This window comes from Serinus canaria, chromosome 2 (genome assembly GCF_022539315.1).
Source record: "Serinus canaria isolate serCan28SL12 chromosome 2, serCan2020, whole genome shotgun sequence".
NCBI classification, from domain to species: Eukaryota; Metazoa; Chordata; class Aves; order Passeriformes; family Fringillidae; genus Serinus; species Serinus canaria.
The window spans coordinates 35,359,641-35,378,242 of record NC_066315.1 but is presented as its reverse complement, the minus strand read 5'-3'; the positions used below and the strand labels follow the sequence as shown (position 1 = coordinate 35,378,242).

The 18,602-nt window shown below is 42.2% G+C and overlaps 1 protein-coding gene across 2 annotated transcripts in view; it reads left to right on the top strand.

Moving 5' to 3' along the window:
* Window positions 1-9,444: 9,444 nt before the first annotated feature.
* The window catches only part of ANKRD28 (ankyrin repeat domain 28), a 119,943-nt gene continuing 110,785 nt past the window's right edge, over window positions 9,445-18,602 (top strand). Inside the window, exon 1 of one of the 2 annotated variants that reach the window (XM_050971631.1) lies at window positions 9,445-9,538. In XM_050971631.1, the coding sequence (XP_050827588.1) occupies window positions 9,512-9,538 (27 nt within the window). In that variant the 5' untranslated portion in view covers window positions 9,445-9,511. The remainder of the gene's footprint in view (window positions 9,539-18,602) is intronic. The other variant, XM_050971630.1, reaches the window with a different exon arrangement.

The following is an 18,602-nucleotide window of genomic DNA, read 5'->3' as shown; positions in this document are numbered from 1 at the left end:
GGAAAGAGTGAGGGCTATTACTTTATCAACACTGTTTTTTCCTGACATGGAAGAGTACCAAGCTGGTTCAGGGGAGCTGGAAAAGCAATTGTGTGATAATGAAAATTATGGTAGTGCCAGCCCCAAGCATTTGGAAATCCTGAGTTGGGCTGGCAGAAGTCATAAGGTCTTTAAAAATAAGAAAGGTAGTATTTCTTTCAATTCTTGCTGCAGTCTTAACCTTTAGTGCATATGAGATACTGAATGCACATCTTCTTAGACTTTTCAGAGGGATGAGATTGGTACAACCACAAGCCAAGATTTACATACTGCTCAGAAAATATAACCAGCCTTTTCTTGGTGGCTCTTTATCTACCCAGCATATTTGACACTTATGTATCAGAAAACTGAATCTGACCCTGATAACTTAACCAAAAATGACCAGGCTGCTGTGGTGGGGATGCGCTGCCTGGGTCTGGCCATGATTCCTTGCTGCCAGCTCCAGGTGAGCAGTGAGGTCCCTGAGCTGCAGGCACCTGCAGGCACCCAGTGCTGGTGGGTGAGCTCCAGGGCCACTGACCTGCTGGTGTGCCACACACCCCATTTTGGGTCACTTCCTGCTCCAGAGCCTGCCCAGTAAGTTGTCATCAGGAAATACTTTTCCCTTGCACTCTGCTGATTTGATTTGGCAAATCCTCTGAAGATCAAAACCTCCCATGAACCAGTAGGAGTTTCAGATTATGTATATCTCCTCTTGGGTTAATGGGTGATCAGAGAATGCCCACATGCATTATTTATTATGCAGTTGAGGTGTTTTGATGGAGTTGGAAAATTGGCTATCTGGAGGCTGTTCCAGCTCAGCATGGATGGTCTGAGAGAAATCACAAGAATTATTACACTGGGTGAAAATCTGCAGCTCAGCACATGCAGACCTGCCAATACATACACACAGATCTAGATCTTACATTGAGATATGCAGTTTTTACTACCATAATTTTAAGTGTCAGCTTTCTTCTTCCCTCTCCTCCAGTGTGTCCTCACACTGCTTGGCCCCATGCAGGCCTGTCCAAGCCTGCTAAAAGAAAACACTGATTTCAGGTGGAGGAATACATGATTCCCAGCCAAAACCACTTTGCTTTGCACAGTACTTCTGTTTTGCATTGTGAGTCATTACATGTACCTGTGAACAATGGGCTAAGCAGTCACAGCCTGTTTTATGCAGGATCTGGCCACATCAGTGCAGAGGCAATCGCTGGGTTCCCATGGTGGGAGGGCACTGGGGCAGTCACCTCAGCCCCAAAGATGTAAATGTCTGTACCAGGTCTGAGGTGAAGGAGTTTGTGCTGGGTCTTTTCATAGCAGAGAAGCAAAGGTATCAGACACTAAAAGGGCTTTTGAGCTACATTTTATTTGTATTTCCTTGGCACAAAGAGAAGCACAATTCTGGCCAGTCTCCACGAGTGAAACTATTAACAATGTCTAACGCCAGATCCGATCATGTAGCGGAGCGGATGCATTGCTCTCACCAGATGCAGTGCAAGGCTGGCCCTGGTGGTTCTGGGTGACTGGGGAAGATGCAATGCAGGCTGCAGCAACCTGGATGAACACACTATTTTCTGGAAGTGTTACAAGTATAGCCAGATTCATTCATCTCGACTTCACCGGTTTTCCCCCAACAGAACTGTCTCAGACCCCTGAAATGCCCCTGGTGCTCAGCAGCTCTGACCTTTGGCTGGGCACTGCCACAGCAGCAACCTATTCCATACAAACCCCCCCACCCCCGCAGGAGCGACCCTCAGAAGGCTCCTCTGTCCCCATCGGGCGCTCCTGCCGCTTTGCCACGGCTGTCGGCAGTCGTGCAGCCCTGCCCGTGGCAGGGATTCCACTGCAAACCAGCCCAGGCACGGCCTCGGGCCGTCCCCGCTGCGGCGGGTGCCAGACACGGCTCCGGTTACGCGGGAGCTGACACCGACACCGTTCGGCCCCGTCCCCGCATCCTGCCACCGCCACCTGCCGCAGCCTTGCAGGGCATGATCTCTGCCACAGAAACTGCGTTTCTCCTACCAAAACGGTGTCTTTGCAGCTGAAAGGGTGTTTTGATGCTTACAGAAACTCGTGAAAGAAATGAACGGCAGGAAATCTTAGCTGGAACAGTAATGCAAATAGTAATAGCATCAATAAAAAGAAAACTTCCACATTCAGCCAAATGTCTGCTCTAAATGACAGCAGTAAGGAAATAGATATACTTATGTGGGTATAACATACAGTTATGTGTGGGTGTGTGTGTCTGAGCTATAGTGCAGGGAGGATGCCACTTATCCTTGGATCCATGCAGGTCTAACAGTGATTCTCATCCTCAGTTCTTATTTTGGAGGGCAATCAACTTGAAACCAACTGTGAAGGTAACACAGTTCCACAGTATGACTGCAGGACATAATTCTCAGAGACATAATAAATAAATTTCATATTATTTCATAGAATTGGAAAACTTGCAATTTAGTAACATGACTACACAGTGTGCGCAGCACTTTCAATACATGCTCACATTCCAGTTCACTTACTAATGGGCATGTGGGCAAACGCAAAGTCTTTCCCTAAATCAACACTGTGTTGCACAGACCAGTCGCCTGTATAGAGCAATTGCCAAATATGTTACGTGGAACTTTTCCAGTATTTCTGTTAAATTATGCTATTTCAGTGTATGTAAATTTAAATTTAGCAAATTCACCTCATGGCAATGTAGTACTCTGCAGTCAGTACTTTAGGGAATATGTGGTGTTAATGTCTTTAGTAGAAGAGCTTTAATTACTTTCATCCCATGCTGGCTGATGTGGAGGTTATACTTCCCACTTTTCCAAGAAAAGTATCATACTTTCCTATTTAGAAAATGAAAGTACAGGTTATTCAGCATGCCCTACAAGTTAAGAAACTCAGGCTGTGTCAGGTAAGGAGGGAGAGCAGATCACCAGTACAGATTCTGAGCAGAAAACAGACCATATGCAGCTTGCTGGAGCTCAGGGCTCAATCTCTGCACCTACTGAAGAAAAAAAACAAAAAAAACCCCACTGATTCCAGTACTGTAGTGGCAGACCCAACCATCAAAGAGCTGAAAGGCCTTTCTGATTTCATTTGTTGTGGCATATGTTCTAGGGGAGGGCAGGAACAGCAAATTATCAAATCCTAATTAATAATAAAGTTGGAGGTATTTTAATGCATTTTCTCTGTGCATGTCAAGTGTCAGGCCCAAAGCAGCTCCAAAATCCATACTAATGAAAAATCTCAGACTAAAATATCCTTATATTAGGTTCTCTGACTGCTGCCACTGACACAGAACTAACCCGTACCTGTGCGACTCCATTTTGTTTTAATATTTTATACAAATGGAAATCCTTTAGCAGGAGAATGAAGACAACATCCTGAAAACAGGAATAAAGTTGTCTATTAAGATGCAAAGATAAATGCAAACTGTTTGCTTCATTTTCTCTTCTTTGAGTTACAAATTTCTTGCTGTCATGGAAAACCTTTTCATCTTTCCTGAAATTCATCACTGTGGCACTCGGCTGACAAATGTATTCATCACAGTAGTGTATTTCCCAGAGATTCCTGTCTTCTGCCTCAAGCATTTTATTCCTTTAGATGATAGAAGTATTTTTCTGAGAAGAGTTTACATACATACCTGTGTGGCTGTAGGCTCACGCACATCATCAAAGTATTAAAAAAAAAATCGTACTTCCAAGAAAAAAAATCAGCTTTAAGGATGGATATTCTTTATGACAGGATCTTATTTCCACAATGGCTGCACAGTGATTGTCTTTCCACTGTGTTTGGACAGTGAAATGCTCTCTGCTGTAGCAATTAAGGAGCATGCAAGTGTATTTTATGAACTTAAAAAGTTTTTTTGGAGGTTCTCAATGTGTGGCAATGCAGCTACATTACTATATTAGGATGTGTAATAGCCATTTACATGAGATGAGATAAGGCACCACATTATTACTAGGTAAGAGTATGTGTGTATAGCTACTGCATTTTGGTTTATATAGCTGTCCTGGGAATGAGAGCTGAGAAAGTTGACCATTAATGCAGCAACTGTGGTATTGGAAAAATAAGCTTTTCTTCACTTTTCCTTATAGACACTGTTCCCTTTTTAATGGCACCTACTCCTGGAGTGTTGAGTGTGAAAGGGGAACTTGTGAAAGCAGAACCCCAACTTGTCCTCCTTTCTGAACTCATATTGTGTTACATGTAGAGGTCTCATTTCCAGGGCAATTTGGCTAGTGGATAAAATGTCTTTTCCCTAGGTTCCCTACCCCCACCCTGGAGACCACTTCAGGGCTTTATAGCCAAATACATCAACTATTCACTGGAACCACTTTCCCACAATCGAGACCAAACAAGTCTGAAAGCAAAAACCAGAGGATATAGTCAATAAGGGATCTTCATCTCATCAGGAAAGGAAATTTATGTATGCAGAAATCCTCTTCTCTAAACAGGCAGCTGGTTGCAATATTAGAATTATATCATCCACCATCAGAAAATAAGGGGTTTGGGTGCCCAGAAATTTCTCATTCAGAAGTGAAATCTTCTATTTTGCTTCTCACATGAAAATTGGCATTTCCATTTTCATACTTTCACTATTTCCACTTTACACTTTGCTACAGAACTGCCTGAAATGCATTTCAACAAAATATCCTTGTGTAGCAAGTGAAACCTCCCAACAAGACTTCTGTGGTGCATAAAGCTTTCAGCTAGACAGGGTGACTGACCCAAACTCACCCCCTCTCATTGGGCTTGGGTGCTTCATGTTGTGTGTTAGTCTTTGAAGAACTGGCCAAGCCAGAAAAAATAATTTGCAAAATCAAATCCTACTGGAGTTTCCAGTTACTCAATACTGTCCACTCTGATATACAATGAGCCTGAAAAAAATCCCAAAACATTTTGAGGCATTTGGTTATTTATGTAAACAAAGCAGAGTATTTTGTTGAATAAATAAAATGTAAGTAAAACATTCTCTTTTGTTTATATAAAGAGATATGTAAAAAAATATTCTAGTCTATAAACACTAATTTTAGGTAGGTTGATGTGAGAATGTATAAGGGTACTGATATTCACTGTGTTTTAAAAAAGTGTCATCTTGGGGTGGGCTAATAGCAGAAAATATGTTAATTGTGGTTTTTTGTTTCTTTTTTCATGCCTCAGGTATTTTTAAAGATAAAATTTATTTCCTTAATGTTTATTATATTCATTTTGGCTTCACAACTCCTCAGAACTAATAGTTTTTTAAGATCTCATTCCCAAAAGCATACAACTTCATTTCACTATGCTTGGACAGTTTGGAGACAGTAAAAAAAGAAATCATAAGATTTCAGATAAAATTCTCCTCTGTGTCAGCCCAGAGGCCAGGGTCCCTTGTACCTCTCCTATGCATCTTTGAGCCCCTAACCTGCTGAATAAAATAAATTTAATTTATGGGGAAAAAAAGTTGCATGCTATTCAAACTAGAAGAAATGTGAAGATTTCTAATATGCAATTCCAGATAAAATTGCTACTTTGTAAAATCATCTTTTGTATCCCCTTTTTACCAGTAATATTGTAAAATAGACAGCATAAGGACACACCAAACATCTTGCAAACCTCCTGCAACATTTTTCCAATCAAAATGCAAGTGATGTAATTTCTTGTCATTGCTGCCTCATTCTATATATTCTTAATTTTCTGTTTTCTCTCACTTCTTGAATTTTCCTTAGAATACAGGGCTGATAGGAACTTAGAGCTGTTTTGCTGGCGCCTGTCCCTTGCTGATTGTTCAAAGGACACTCATATTTACCCCACCCTCCTCTGGATATTACATTTGTTCCTTGAATAAAGAGGGCACAGGAGTTCTCTCATCTCCTATCTGCACCAGACAGGTATTTAATTGGTCAAATGAGGCACCATAAGCATAATGGTGCTTTGGAAGTGCCAATCGATGATATTTGATTGATGAAGACATTATGATACTTAGTATGTTTCCACTACAGTCAGTAGCTATGAACAGCCAACAATTCAAAATGTAATCTCTGGGACAGAACTACAAAACCTTGACTGGTTTAGATTTTGATGGATAAAATGTGTCACAGAATGTGTAAAAATCTTTATGATGATGCTCCCAGCATACCATTATAAAATGAGTGTGGTTTCCATCTAGCTCCCCAGAAGTGCTGATTCAGGACCATAAAGAGAAATGCATCCCTCTGTAGGAAACTATAACATTTATATTGATTTCAGACACCTTCTATTCGGTGCAAAAATAAAATTAGCCCTGCTTTAATTTAGGAGTACAGGGCAGTGTTTGGGGAGATCAGTGGCAATGAGGACTCCTGGATTCTATTCCTAGCCACAGCAGTGACTCATGCCATGACCTTCTGTAAGCCTGTTGACCTCTGTGCCTGTTTACCCACGTTGAACAATGAAAAAAGAATGAATACCTACTTCACTGGGGTTGAAGCCCTCAGTCAGAAAGAGCCAAGTATACAGGCATTCCTGGCAAAGTAAATAAATCGTGAGGACGTTTCTGATGAGCTCAGAAAATATCTCCAGCATGAGGTTTCTATGGTCTCTTCAATTTGATCCTGTTATGTATTTCAGTGCAGCACATGTCCTATCTTTAAAACCCTGGGTAGAGTTACATGCTGTGGGATAGGTTACAGCATGAAGATTTAATATTAACATTAATGGGAGCTGTGCAGTTAAAGCCTATGGCTCTCTGCTGAAAGTGTGCCCTCAGGAGAGCCAGCCTGCTAATAATTTACAAATTATCCAATTAAAAAGTGTTGTGGAAATTTCTGACTTCTGCAGACATATCTATCTTCTGAATGCTATCAGAAATGCTGTGGCTTTGGGTATGTTTGTGTGTCAATACTCAGACTTGTGTTAAATATTCTGTGAATGTTCCTAAGGGAGGCTCGGGCAGTTACTTACCCTTTAACAAAACATTTAAAAGTGCTCATTTCCTTGCAGTGCTGTTACATCTAACTTCTGAGGTGTCATTTCTGTTCTATTTCTGTCACTCTGCAGTCAAATACTGTATTTTGTAGGACACTAGCAGATCAGACAATACTGATACTGATGATATTCTCATTTTTTTGTTTCCGTTCTAATAACCATTTGGGCTGCTTTTCACAGAATAAGGCAGCAATTTATATTGTGACCTGAGTAAAAATATCCAGAAAACCCCTGCTTCTGTGTTATCCCACTTCATGCATGCAAGCCACCTCAACAACCTCTTGTGCTTAAACTGAAACAGGTATCTCCACGATCCCTATTTTTACTTCAGCATTTTACCACTTGAACTTTTTCATGCTATATTATCTTGTAAACCATAGGGGGAAAAAAGTAAAGATCAGTGGTCAGAGAGCTGTTGGTTGATGACACATTTAAGTGCAGATGGTACAGCCAGCAGGCCTGTCCCTGGATGTATCCTGACTACTTGAGCAAGGAGCTGGAAAACCAATAATGATTGGTTTTGCCTTCCCCCACTAAATCAGGACCTAGCTCCAAGCTGCACCAGGTACTCTTAGAACAGGTGAGACATTTTCATGTAGGATAAACAGTCTACATAAATTGCTCAAAATAGCAGGTGAGCTGAAAGTAGATGTTTTTTTCTGAATAACTCTATAAACTGATAAGCTTCACAGGGAGCACTTTATCAGCTCCCAGACATTCTTTCCACTTTGAAAAGGAGCAGTCTAATTTGGGGACAGAGAAAGGCAATGTTCTTGATACAAAGGCAATGTTCTTGATGTCATTTTCTCCTTCACTGACTGCACTGATAAAATTATCTCTAATTTCCACAACCATTGGTTTCTTTACTGCATAGTTATCACAGTCCTTAACTGTTTTGCATAGTGTCAAAATCTCCCTGTTTCATATTTGCAGCTTACAAAACACTTCTATTCACCAACAAACAAACAAAAACAACAAAAAACCCCTTAGGTACACAAATAATAAATAAATTTATAAGTAAAATTTTAAATAAATTAAAAATTTACTTATCATAATCAGCATTTCTGGACATATCCAGATGTCAAAAACATTCATTTAGAAAGTGTGGCAATGTTGATTTTTTTTCCCTTTGCCTGGTAAAATCGGACTACAATTCTTAACTGGTTAAAATAAAATAACCCAAACAAACACATTCCATCAGATCACTGGTATTCAAAGCTAACTAAAATAGTCAGCCTCAGCTAGCACCCATAGAAAACCCTTCTGTTCTCATGCTGCCAGTCTCCAAAAGAACGTGTCCGTGTGCCTGGCTCCTGCTGGAATCAATAACAAGACATGAGCGAAGAGTAAAACCACACAAATGAGTGCTCACACAGAACACACTTTGCTTTATTAAACATTCATTTTCCTTCGTTTAATAATAAAGTCTAAGTAGATTTAAGTGTATGTGGAGTATTAAGAAGTCACAGTCTATTTTGAAGCTACAAGAAAATCAAGAAACTTGAAACATTCATATCAGTGTAGTCTGTAGCAGTATGCAATTCCAAAAAGCCTCAGTCTCTCGAGTCTGCTATTTTTTATAAAATGAAAATTCAGGAGAAAATAACTCTTCCCATGGTGGGCTGGCTGGCTGCAACATTATCTTATGGAAGCGCAGCACAGTCTGATTTCAGTGTCCTGTCTGCTGCTTCTCCTCCCTTTCACAAGAGGTTTTTCAAGTCCCACTATGTCGCACCTATCCTGATATGTCACTTTGTGCTTGATGTACAGCGCACAATAAGCCTGTAAATTATCAAAATACAGAATCTCTGCTGGTCCTCTGCCAAAAGAGGTGAACACTGAATAAATACATTGCAAAGCCATCTTTGTCTTTTTCGAGTTAAGTGTCTTCTGTACTCTATGTGTCCACGTCTGCTCCGTCTGGCGTTCTGTCCGAGCGCCTCTCGGTGTGTTTATCCGGTCTGCTGACACTCCCAAGCACGATGCGCCTCCAGCTCTCCATCCTTCCCTTGGGCTCAGGAGCTCACAGCTGCCTTTGGTGCCGCAGCAATCCCGCCCCGGGCCAAGCCGCCTGTGCCGGTAACCCCCGTCCCGGGGCTCCGAGTGGCCGATCCCCCGCCCGGGGACTTTCGAGGGCCGCGCTGCTCCCGGGCCGTGCCCGCTCCTCTCCGCTCCCATGTGCCCGTCCCACGTTATCGCCCCGTGCCGGGCCCGCCGCGCCCGGCCCGCCAATCAGCGCCGCCCTTACTCTGTCCCGCCTCCCGAGGGCCAATCAGCGAGGCCCTTGGTGGTGCGGGCGGGCAGGTTCATTCGGGAAGTTGCTCGGAGGCGCGAGCGGCGGGGCGGGGCCTGGAGGGCGGGGCGCACGGAGTCCCCGCCCCCAGCGGGCTGGGCGCGCGGCCCCTGCGCGGGGTGGCGGCGGCGGGCGCGGGGGGGGGCGTGGCCGGAGGCGCGGCCGGCGCGCGGGCGGTGGCGGCGGGGGGGCGTGGCCGCGCGGCGCGCGGAGCCGGGAGTCGTTGGCGGCGGGCGGAGGCGGCGGCGCGCGCTCGCCATGGTGTTCCTGAAACTCCGCGAGCAGGTGGGCATTCCCGAGCTTCCCTTCCCTTCTCCTCCCCTCCCGGTGCCGCCGGGCGCGCCCTCCGCCGCCGCGGGCTGCCGTGCGTGCGCTGGTGACAGACGGCGGGCAGCGGGAGGCAGCATGGCTGCTGCCGCCGCTGGGGTCCGGGCTAGGTGGGAGGCGCCATGTGCGCCCGGTGTGGGCGCCGGTGCCCCCGCAGGGCGGGCGGGAGCCGCCGTCCCTCGCAGGTACAGGGCCGAACAGGTGGCCGCGGCAGCCCGCCCGCCTCTCGCCTCGCATCGCCGGCGGGTCCCCGCCGAGCCCCCGCCCCGGAGCGGAGGGGAAGCCCGGGAGGGGTGATGGGGCTGGGTCTGAGGGCTCCCCACGGGCCAGCCTTGCCCCGCGCCTGTTTTGGGAAGGGAAAGGTCTCTGGACAGGGCTCCCCGGGCCTGAGGAGCTGGCCGGTGTGAGGGGATCGACCTGGAGACTGCCGGCGGGAGGCGGCGTGCCCGGGAGATGGAGCTGGAGCTGGCGCCGCTCCCCCGGACCTGGAGCCGGCCCTTGCCCTGCGCAGTTTCACGTGCCCGGGAGCCGCCTGCTCGTCCCTCCACCTTTCCCTTCCAGGCCTTTAAAATCTTTTGTTCGGCCGTCGTGTCTTTGCCTCCCGCGGTCATGACAGAGCTTTCCCGAGCCCGCGCTCCCCTGCTGAAGGCGAAGGAGGTTCTTGGTGCCTTCAGTGGGTTGTTGCTCTCGTCGCATCACACCCTTCTTTGTCTGCCAGGCTCTTCGGTTTCCATCCCAGCTGGTGTAAAATACTTGTCTTCGCTGCTCTGTCCTTTCCTAGTGTCTCCCCTGTCCTACCTATTGTCTCCTGTGCGGTATCAGGATACAAAGGTGGGAGGGTCTGCGCTGCCAGTTTGCCGCCTATGAAAAGATGTTTCTTAGGAATGGTATTTTCTCGTGCTTTTATGTGTGTGAGGCCAAATTCCATGTGAAAAACTCACACATCCTGCTGTGGGTCTCCTTGTTACTCTTCCTTAAAGATAACCAACTGTAACACTTGAAGACCCCACCCCCTTCCAAAAAAAAAAAAAAAAAAAAAAAAAAAAAAAAAAAAAGCCCCGCAGTAAAAAAGCCTGTAGAAACTTGGGGGTGGTAAGGCAGCTGGTATTCTGTGTCTGTTTGTTATGCTGATCTGTATCAGCCCATCCTTACCTGCGAGTCCTTTCATTAGTTACATACACATCTGTGTTTTCACACTTAGGTTGCATGATCTCTCCGGATTTGTTCTAAGGAATATCTGATGATATGGGGCTGGGATCTCTTATGTCCTCCTGTCTTGTATGTAAACTTTGTGAAGTTTTCTCATATTGTTTTCTCATACATTTTCTCATATTGTTTTAGAACCTCATCTATGAATCAGCAACAATTGTGGATCTGGATGACAGTGTCCTTTGCGTTAGATTTTCTTTCAGGATTTGTTGCTGTTCTTCTATGGGAGACTTCCCACAGAAATAAGCACTTGTTCATCTCTTCTGTTAAATAAGCCCTTCTGTTAAAACCAAGAACTACAACCCTCTGCAAGTACTCATTGCAAAGTAGTTAGCAAAAACCCCATTATCAATATGTTAACATGAAAGTACTGTATTTCAGAACTTTTCTTCTGGGAAGGATCCTGCTATTGACAGATGTTGAAGTGAAATATTGAACTGTGGGGGACCATTGGTTTGACAGAGTAATGCATGTGAGGCTTTCAGCTTCTGTCATAATGTAAGTTTTAGTCCAGAAGAAGTAGAAGGTGGATTTTTTTAGAGGCTTCACAGATCTGTATGGGGGAATTGATACACTGGGAATGGAAGTATTCTTTCCCATAAAGGAGAGGATGCTAGGGCAGGGAAAGGATGGAAGGAAGGAAGGGAATGCTGGTTTTGGACAATCTTTTGTAGGGGGAGTGATTTTTAGCAGCAGCTGCATTTCTGCTGCTAAAGTGTCAGTTGCTTAACAAATCAGTTATTTCAAACTGAATTCTGTTATAACAGTGTGAGAATGCCAGAAAGTCATGAGGAATCATGTTAACATGAAATCCCTCAGATTTGGTATACAGAGCATTCCTGCAGGTCACTGTTGCAGTGTGCTGCAGGATGTCTTGACTTGAGGATGCTGTACCCCGAGTGTGGCACCACCTGCTTTTTATGAAAACCAGCCTGTGGGACTGTGTGAGAGAAGAGGGTTCCTCTTCAGTAGTTCATGAAACATGCTTCTTGTGTGCTTGAACTGTTTGCTTTGCTCCATAGTGGTGTGTTTGGTCAGAGTAAAGTAAGTTGTCTTGTGCATTTGTAGTCGTTAGAGTGACTCTGTCTTCAGGGGTGGCTGTGTTTCACAGGGAATTGCAAAGGCTGCTCTGTTGTTTGTACTGTTCAGCTGGTATGACGGAGGGAAGTGATTTGCTAGCTTCTTTCTTCAACTGTCAGATTAATAACTTTCTGGAAAAAAATGTGTTAACTAAAGTATTACTTAAATGGAATTATCAAGATTATTTTTCCAAATTCAACATAAACCTGTTGATTTTATTCCTTGATAATGTAAAAGGGCTTTGTATTAAATGTCAGAATTATGCTGGGGACAGGCAGACTTATGCCATACAAGAAGCTTAGTGTTTTCTTGTACTTGCTTAGTTTTTCAAGTTACTGCAAGCTGGTGTCAAAGCAGTGCTCGGGAAGTTACAATGAGGTGAGAAATTTTGCTCTGAGGCTCTTAGTTGAGCTCGGAGGGTAAAATCCCAGTTCCGCTTGCTTGATTTAATTTACTTAGTACCTGATAAACAAAACTTTGATCCTGCAGATGCTTAATGTGTTTGTGAAGCTCAAATATTTGTTTGTCTGTGGAGGCTGATTTGACACGTTTAACCTTCAGAATACAGGTTTCTCATGCACTGAGAAAAGTAGGCCTTTCCTTGGGTTCAACCACCAGGCAGGCAATACGTTGTCTATACATTTGTGTTGCTACTTGAGCTGTGTTGCTTTGCCATCCTACCAGGCAGGAATATATTTCAAAGTTTTGACAACAAAGTTGAGGGTGTATACTGCACTTTCAGAAGTGACTTATGTTTGCTTACAAAGTATATCAGGTATCAAAAAAACTCACAAGCCATATTTGCAAAAATTGCATTGAAAGTTACATTGAACGGTATTGGGCAAAGCTGATACCTGTAATGCTCAATATCAAACTGTAACTCAGGTATAGAAAAGCAATCATTCAAGTGTCAAATTAGAAGCTGTAGATTGTTTTCATTGCTCTTGGGTTTTTGTGCAGTGTTGTGCAGTTGTTTAATAACAAAGGAAGCAAATCTGCAAATTCTGAGTGTTAAACTGTTCAAGGTAGAGATGAAAAATATGGTAAATGTACATTATAATTGAGGTATTTGCTCTTAAGTTTGTTTGCTTTTGTGTTGTGTTCATATATTGGTGCTTGTATACCAGGTTCTTCTAAATGAGATGATGCTTTAACTACAAAAATGCTAAGTGAGACAAAGCCTATAAAAGTTTGTTTCTTCCTGAAATGCTGTGTTACACCTGTAAGAAACTGCACTGACAGCACAGTTAGGTCAAGGGTCACTTATGTTTTATCACAAATCTTTTTTTTTTTTTCCCCATTTAGGGTGAATGCATGGAAGGGAAGGTATGGGTTAGGGGTAAAAAAAAAAGGAGTAACTTGCTTGTGGGTATCCACAGTGATATGCCTTGGTCCCCTGTGTGAAAGCCCTCTCACCTCTGCCTAGCTAAGTGTGAAAGGCTGAGTATCTTCTGGGGTTTTTGTTATGCAATCATAGGTTCTAGGAACACTAACTGTTTCCCAGAACGGATAAATTCTTTAAGGGCTGGTGAATTAATCTCTCTTACACCTAAGAGGTAATTGACAGCTTAGTTTTTCTTAGCATGCAGGTGAAATTTGGATTGCCCAACAGCCCAGGGATTTATTCCTTTTCTGTTACAAGCCTTACCTGCATATGTGCCTATAGGTCATCTTTTAGGCTCACATCAGCCTACATCTCAGCAGAGTTTTGTTGAAAGGTGTGAAATGAATCAAAACTGGCTTGTTGGTTTGTTTTTTTTCCCCTCTGGTTTGCAGCTATAACTATTTCTGGCAAAACTCATTGGAGGCAGTGTCATTGTATTTGGTAAAGCTTTATTTTTTTCTTTCAGTGCGTCATAGTTTTAATATTATGCATTTTAATATTATGCATTTCCCATTTTCTCTGAATCTTAAATGTGTAATAGGAAGATGTCCTAGGGCTAATAATGATGGGCATGTGGAAGGATTTTGTATGGGATTTTCCTGTATGACTGCTGGACTGTGCTTGAGGCAGTGCATTTATTTCCATAAGTCAGATATGAGTGGTAAGGATCTGAGTAGGAACAACTGCATGAGGATATTAGGATGACCACTTATCTTTAAAGTCCTTGAACAGTGAGAGCACTGACTTCTTTATTGCCCATTTATATCTTTCTTGTAGCTAAGATGGATCTTGTTCAATTGGCAGTTAAACAAATGTTTGCAGTGTCATAGTGAAGGCTCTGAATGCCTCTATGGTTGCTATTTTCATTACTGCCAGCGTTAGACTTCATTCTTTTAGAATTTATGCCAAGAATAAATGTCCCAACTAGTTCCTTGTTACACTAAGAGGAGGAATGGTCTCCTGTGGTGATGAAAAGGAGCTGCTGCTGTTCAATGAGGGAGGGATATGGTGGGAATGGAATTATGTGGTATTGCTCTACAAATTCTGTTCAGATGTAGGCTAATGAGATGTGTGTTTTATTTTTGACTTTTTTGGTAGTAGTTACTTTAAAGTTACTCTTTAAAAAAACCCCAATAATTTCTTTCATTAATCTTGTAGTGGTTAAGAACCAGTTCTTTATACTCTGTTGTCCATTGCATGTTCTTCCTAAAATTTGCATCTAATCTTTTCAAACTGCATACAAGATAATTAAATTAAGAAATTGTAATTCTTACCAAGACACCTGAAGTCTTACTGTTAGTTCTCTTGTTCCCAGGCTAAGAACTTACATGTGCTGAGAAGATAAGTTTCTTTAGCTGATGGACAACTCTGAGTAACTTGAACTCTGTTTATCTTGTTATATGCAGTAATTACCAGCCCTTCCATTAGAATGTGTTGAGAGAACCTGGTTCTACAACATGTTCGTTTGGGGGGATCAGATAGCCCCATGATAACTTTGGAACTTTTGACTTGTGAACAAGCAGTTCTCCTCAGTGAGGAAAATAAACCTTTTAAAAGAAGGAGGAAAAAAAAGGTGGGGGAGAAACAAAGCAAGCCTTGATTCTGCAGTCAGATCCTCAAGGCGGATCCTGTTAACTCAGCAGCCTTCTGTGAGGATATAAAGGTCTATTCATGTAGATAGCATCAAAGGTTTCTGACCATTATTTGGAGGCAAATATCAGGGGAAAAATGAGGCAAATGGACACGTCTCTATGAAGAAGTGAACTTCTTTAGCACCCACAAGAAAAGATGATTCCTGTAGGAAACTAGTAGCTGTTGAGACTCTGAACTAGCAGTCTGCTATCTGGCATGGATTGTTATTTTCCCAGATTCCCACGGTTGTTCCATTCGCTGAAATGGGTTGTGGAATATGAATATTGAAATTAAATATATATGGTATTGTATACTTCATATTCCCCACCTCATCTTTTGTCAGCAAGTTTGATTCTCATTTGCCATTCCTGATATTTTTCTCTAATCAGCTGGGCCATCCTGAGGTCAAACTAGTATCTGATGATTTGATTTCTTGCTCCTGCCAACTTTTCACTTAGTTCTTACCTCTATTCCTTACTCCTATTTCTGGAAATTGAGTGGGAGACTCGTTGCCTTAGTTACAGTGACTAACTGTTTCAAAGTTATTTATAATATTTGTTTTTAAACAACCTGTATTACAATAGAATCATAGAACATTTCACATCAATAAAAAAGTAAACAAAACAGTACATCACTGGAAGCATGCTTACAGTGCTGATTTTTGGGAGGTTTGTTTTCTTTTCATTGTTGGGGGTGGAAGACAAGTTCTCATCTGGCATTTCAAGATACATCTGGAATAAGGTGTCTTGGTGTTATCCTTTGTACAAAGAGAAAAGAATCTTAATGTTTAAACTCCAAAATATCAGGGAATATTATTCTTTCCTTAGTACAGACATTAGCACTCTTCCCAGGGGGTGGCAATATACAGGTTTAACTCTGTTAATTCAGTTGTGATTCTGGTGTTGATGAATTATGCAGCACTGACCCACTTCAGCACAGAAACCAGAGCTAATGTAAGAGTGGTGGGACTGAGTAGCTGGGAGAGAAGGGAAGATGAGACTTATAGCCAACTGTGTGGGTGCAGGGAGATGAAGAGGAAGCACCAGCAGTGATATGCAAATAAAAGAGGGACAAAATAGTTGGTTTGTAGCATTCTTGTAGATTTGGAAACTGCTTATTAGCTGAAGCTAATGACTGAGCTGATGACTTCTGTCCTTAAATAATGAGATGCTCTTTACTGTGAATTGAATAAAACCTGAGATTTTCATTGTTTATCTCTACACTAATATATATATGTGAATTGAGTGAACAGTACTATGTAAGCAGATTGTTTTCTACATGAATAAAGTCTACCTTTTTAGGGCAGCCTGGAACAAATATTTTTCTCAGTAAGTTACTGAAATGGTATATAAGTTTGAGAAGTATGAAGCAGAAGTCTGCCTATTCTAATGCATTAAACTTCAGAACTAAAGTTACCTGGATGGGGGTGAAAGTGTTTACAATTGTAAACTGACTCATGTTAGAACTTCTGAATGTTCAGGTTTTGTAGGTAACTGCCTGTTTACATGACTTAAATCTAATTCTGACTGTGTCTTGAACTGTTGTGAAGTCATCCTAAATGTTTTATGTTTCCATATTCTCAAACAATGAACTTCACTTAATGGCCTAATTCAAGATGATGAGCATTTGCCTATAAGTCATTCTTGGTAATTTTGCAGTCATGCAATTATACTTAAGGTCCACTCTCACTTTGTGCTGAAGTCCTGTACCTGCTTCCAGCTGGTGCAGAGAAGAAAGAATTGGTTTTTTTTTTTAAATTTTACTTTGGCAAAGTGAAGATACAGCACTGCCTTAATGAAGGAAGAGAAGGGAGCACAAGCAAGAAAAGTCAGCATGACAAAATGAAAATGAAATTACAGTTAGTTAAAGCATTGAGACCAAAACAAGCCTTTTTTAGAGCTTACAGAACTTCTAGCAATCATGACGAATCCGTGTTTTGTTTCAAGATTTTGCTGTTTGTCCTCTTTTTTTTTATTTTAATAGCTCCATCCATGCTGGTCCCCTTGACAAAGGAGAAAGTTGAACCTTCCATCAGGAACCTGGTCATCAAACAGCAGGCAGCATAATAGACCAGGGATCTACCCAGCACGTAGATGAAGGAGCTGCTTGTGTCATAGGCAGCTTACCTGGGGGCAGTGAATAGCATTTTCAGGAAGTTCTGTAGTTATTTATATACTAAAATAATCTATAACTAATAAATCATTAAGTAATTTAAATCCATTGCTGCAGACTAAGTTTTGTACCATATTTGGGGTAATTGGTATTCTCTCCTTCCCTGTCCTATCTTCAGGTCATCTGCTTCTTCTGTTAGTTGCTCATGAGAGTGGGCAGATAATCTAGGCAAGGCCTTTTTTTCATCCCAAGCACTTGATGTGTCTTTCCTGCCTCAGATCTCTGTGTAGTGTCTGCTGACATTTCATTCATTCACCAGTGTGTCCCCACAAAGTATTGTTGGTAGGTTAAAAGGAAGAACATAAATCAGGAGAGGAAGAAAACCAAAAAGCTAAGGTTGTTTTCCTGGTTACATTGTTACTCATTGTTTCATATTAGTGCGATGTCCCAAGTCATGGTAGAAGGATGCTTCCAGAAACAGCATGTTAATGGCATTCCTCAGCTCTCTCCTCTGTCCCTTGCTAACTGCAGAGTTTTGTTCCATTCTTGCTGTGTTGGCTAAAACATGAGGATCGATAGAAAGAGGTCTTCTGCTTAATTCTGTGCTGCTGTGCAGTCTTTGCCAGATCAGAACCCTGTAATGGTACTGCCTGATGGCTTTTATTTCCTTTGCTCCTTGTCTCAGTTCCAGGAGCTGTATTTTGGTTTATAGCTCTGCTGTATCTGTTACCTTTTTTTTTTTTTTTTTTTTTAAACAGTGCTCTTTCATTCAGGGGAATAATTTTCAGTATTGAGGAGTACTTGTAGAAGAACACTTTCTCCTCTTCTTTCTGTCACCTGCAAGGTTGCAAAGGCCGTTACTGATCTGCAGCAGTACTGATCCTGTAGTAACCAACCAGCTCATTTATTTCTTCCTGTAGTAACCAACCAGCTCATTTATTTCTTCCAGGAACTGCAAACATTGTTTGCAGTTCCTTTCCATCTACAAGCACAAGAACATTTAAAGTTTATTATCTAATACTGCTTAGACTACAGAATGGTAAATCTATTAAAATAAAACCTTGCAAGTAAAGAATATTTTATGACCTGTCCATAGACATTTCTCTATTCTTTTTTTTCCATAAGTTTAGCAAATTATAATCAGCAATCAGGGATGTAAATAGTCAAGTTAATCTACTCCATAAGAAACAGAGCTCAAGAGAGGAGTTCTTTGAATGCTTTTATAATGAGAACAAAAAGGAAAGGTGAAGGGAGGATTTATAGAACACCAGAGAGAACCAGGAGGACAGAAAGGGTTAGGACATCACAGCTTGTCATCATCACTGAACAGGAATGTTCTTCTGATGAACTTCAAGTTTCATAGTCAAGGATCATCCAAAGACCAGCTGGTATCCAGCTACCCTGTGGAGCTATGTTTGGAATGACTTGAAGATATTGATTCCTTTTTCTACCTACTGCACCTTTTTACAGCACAGGAAGGGAACTTTCACAGCATCTATAATCTCAAACTAACACTGTGAATAATACATGGAAGAGGATGCCTCCTGCTGTTTTTCTACACCCAGAGATGTAAAAAATGTTTTTGGATCAAGTTTATCAAATTTG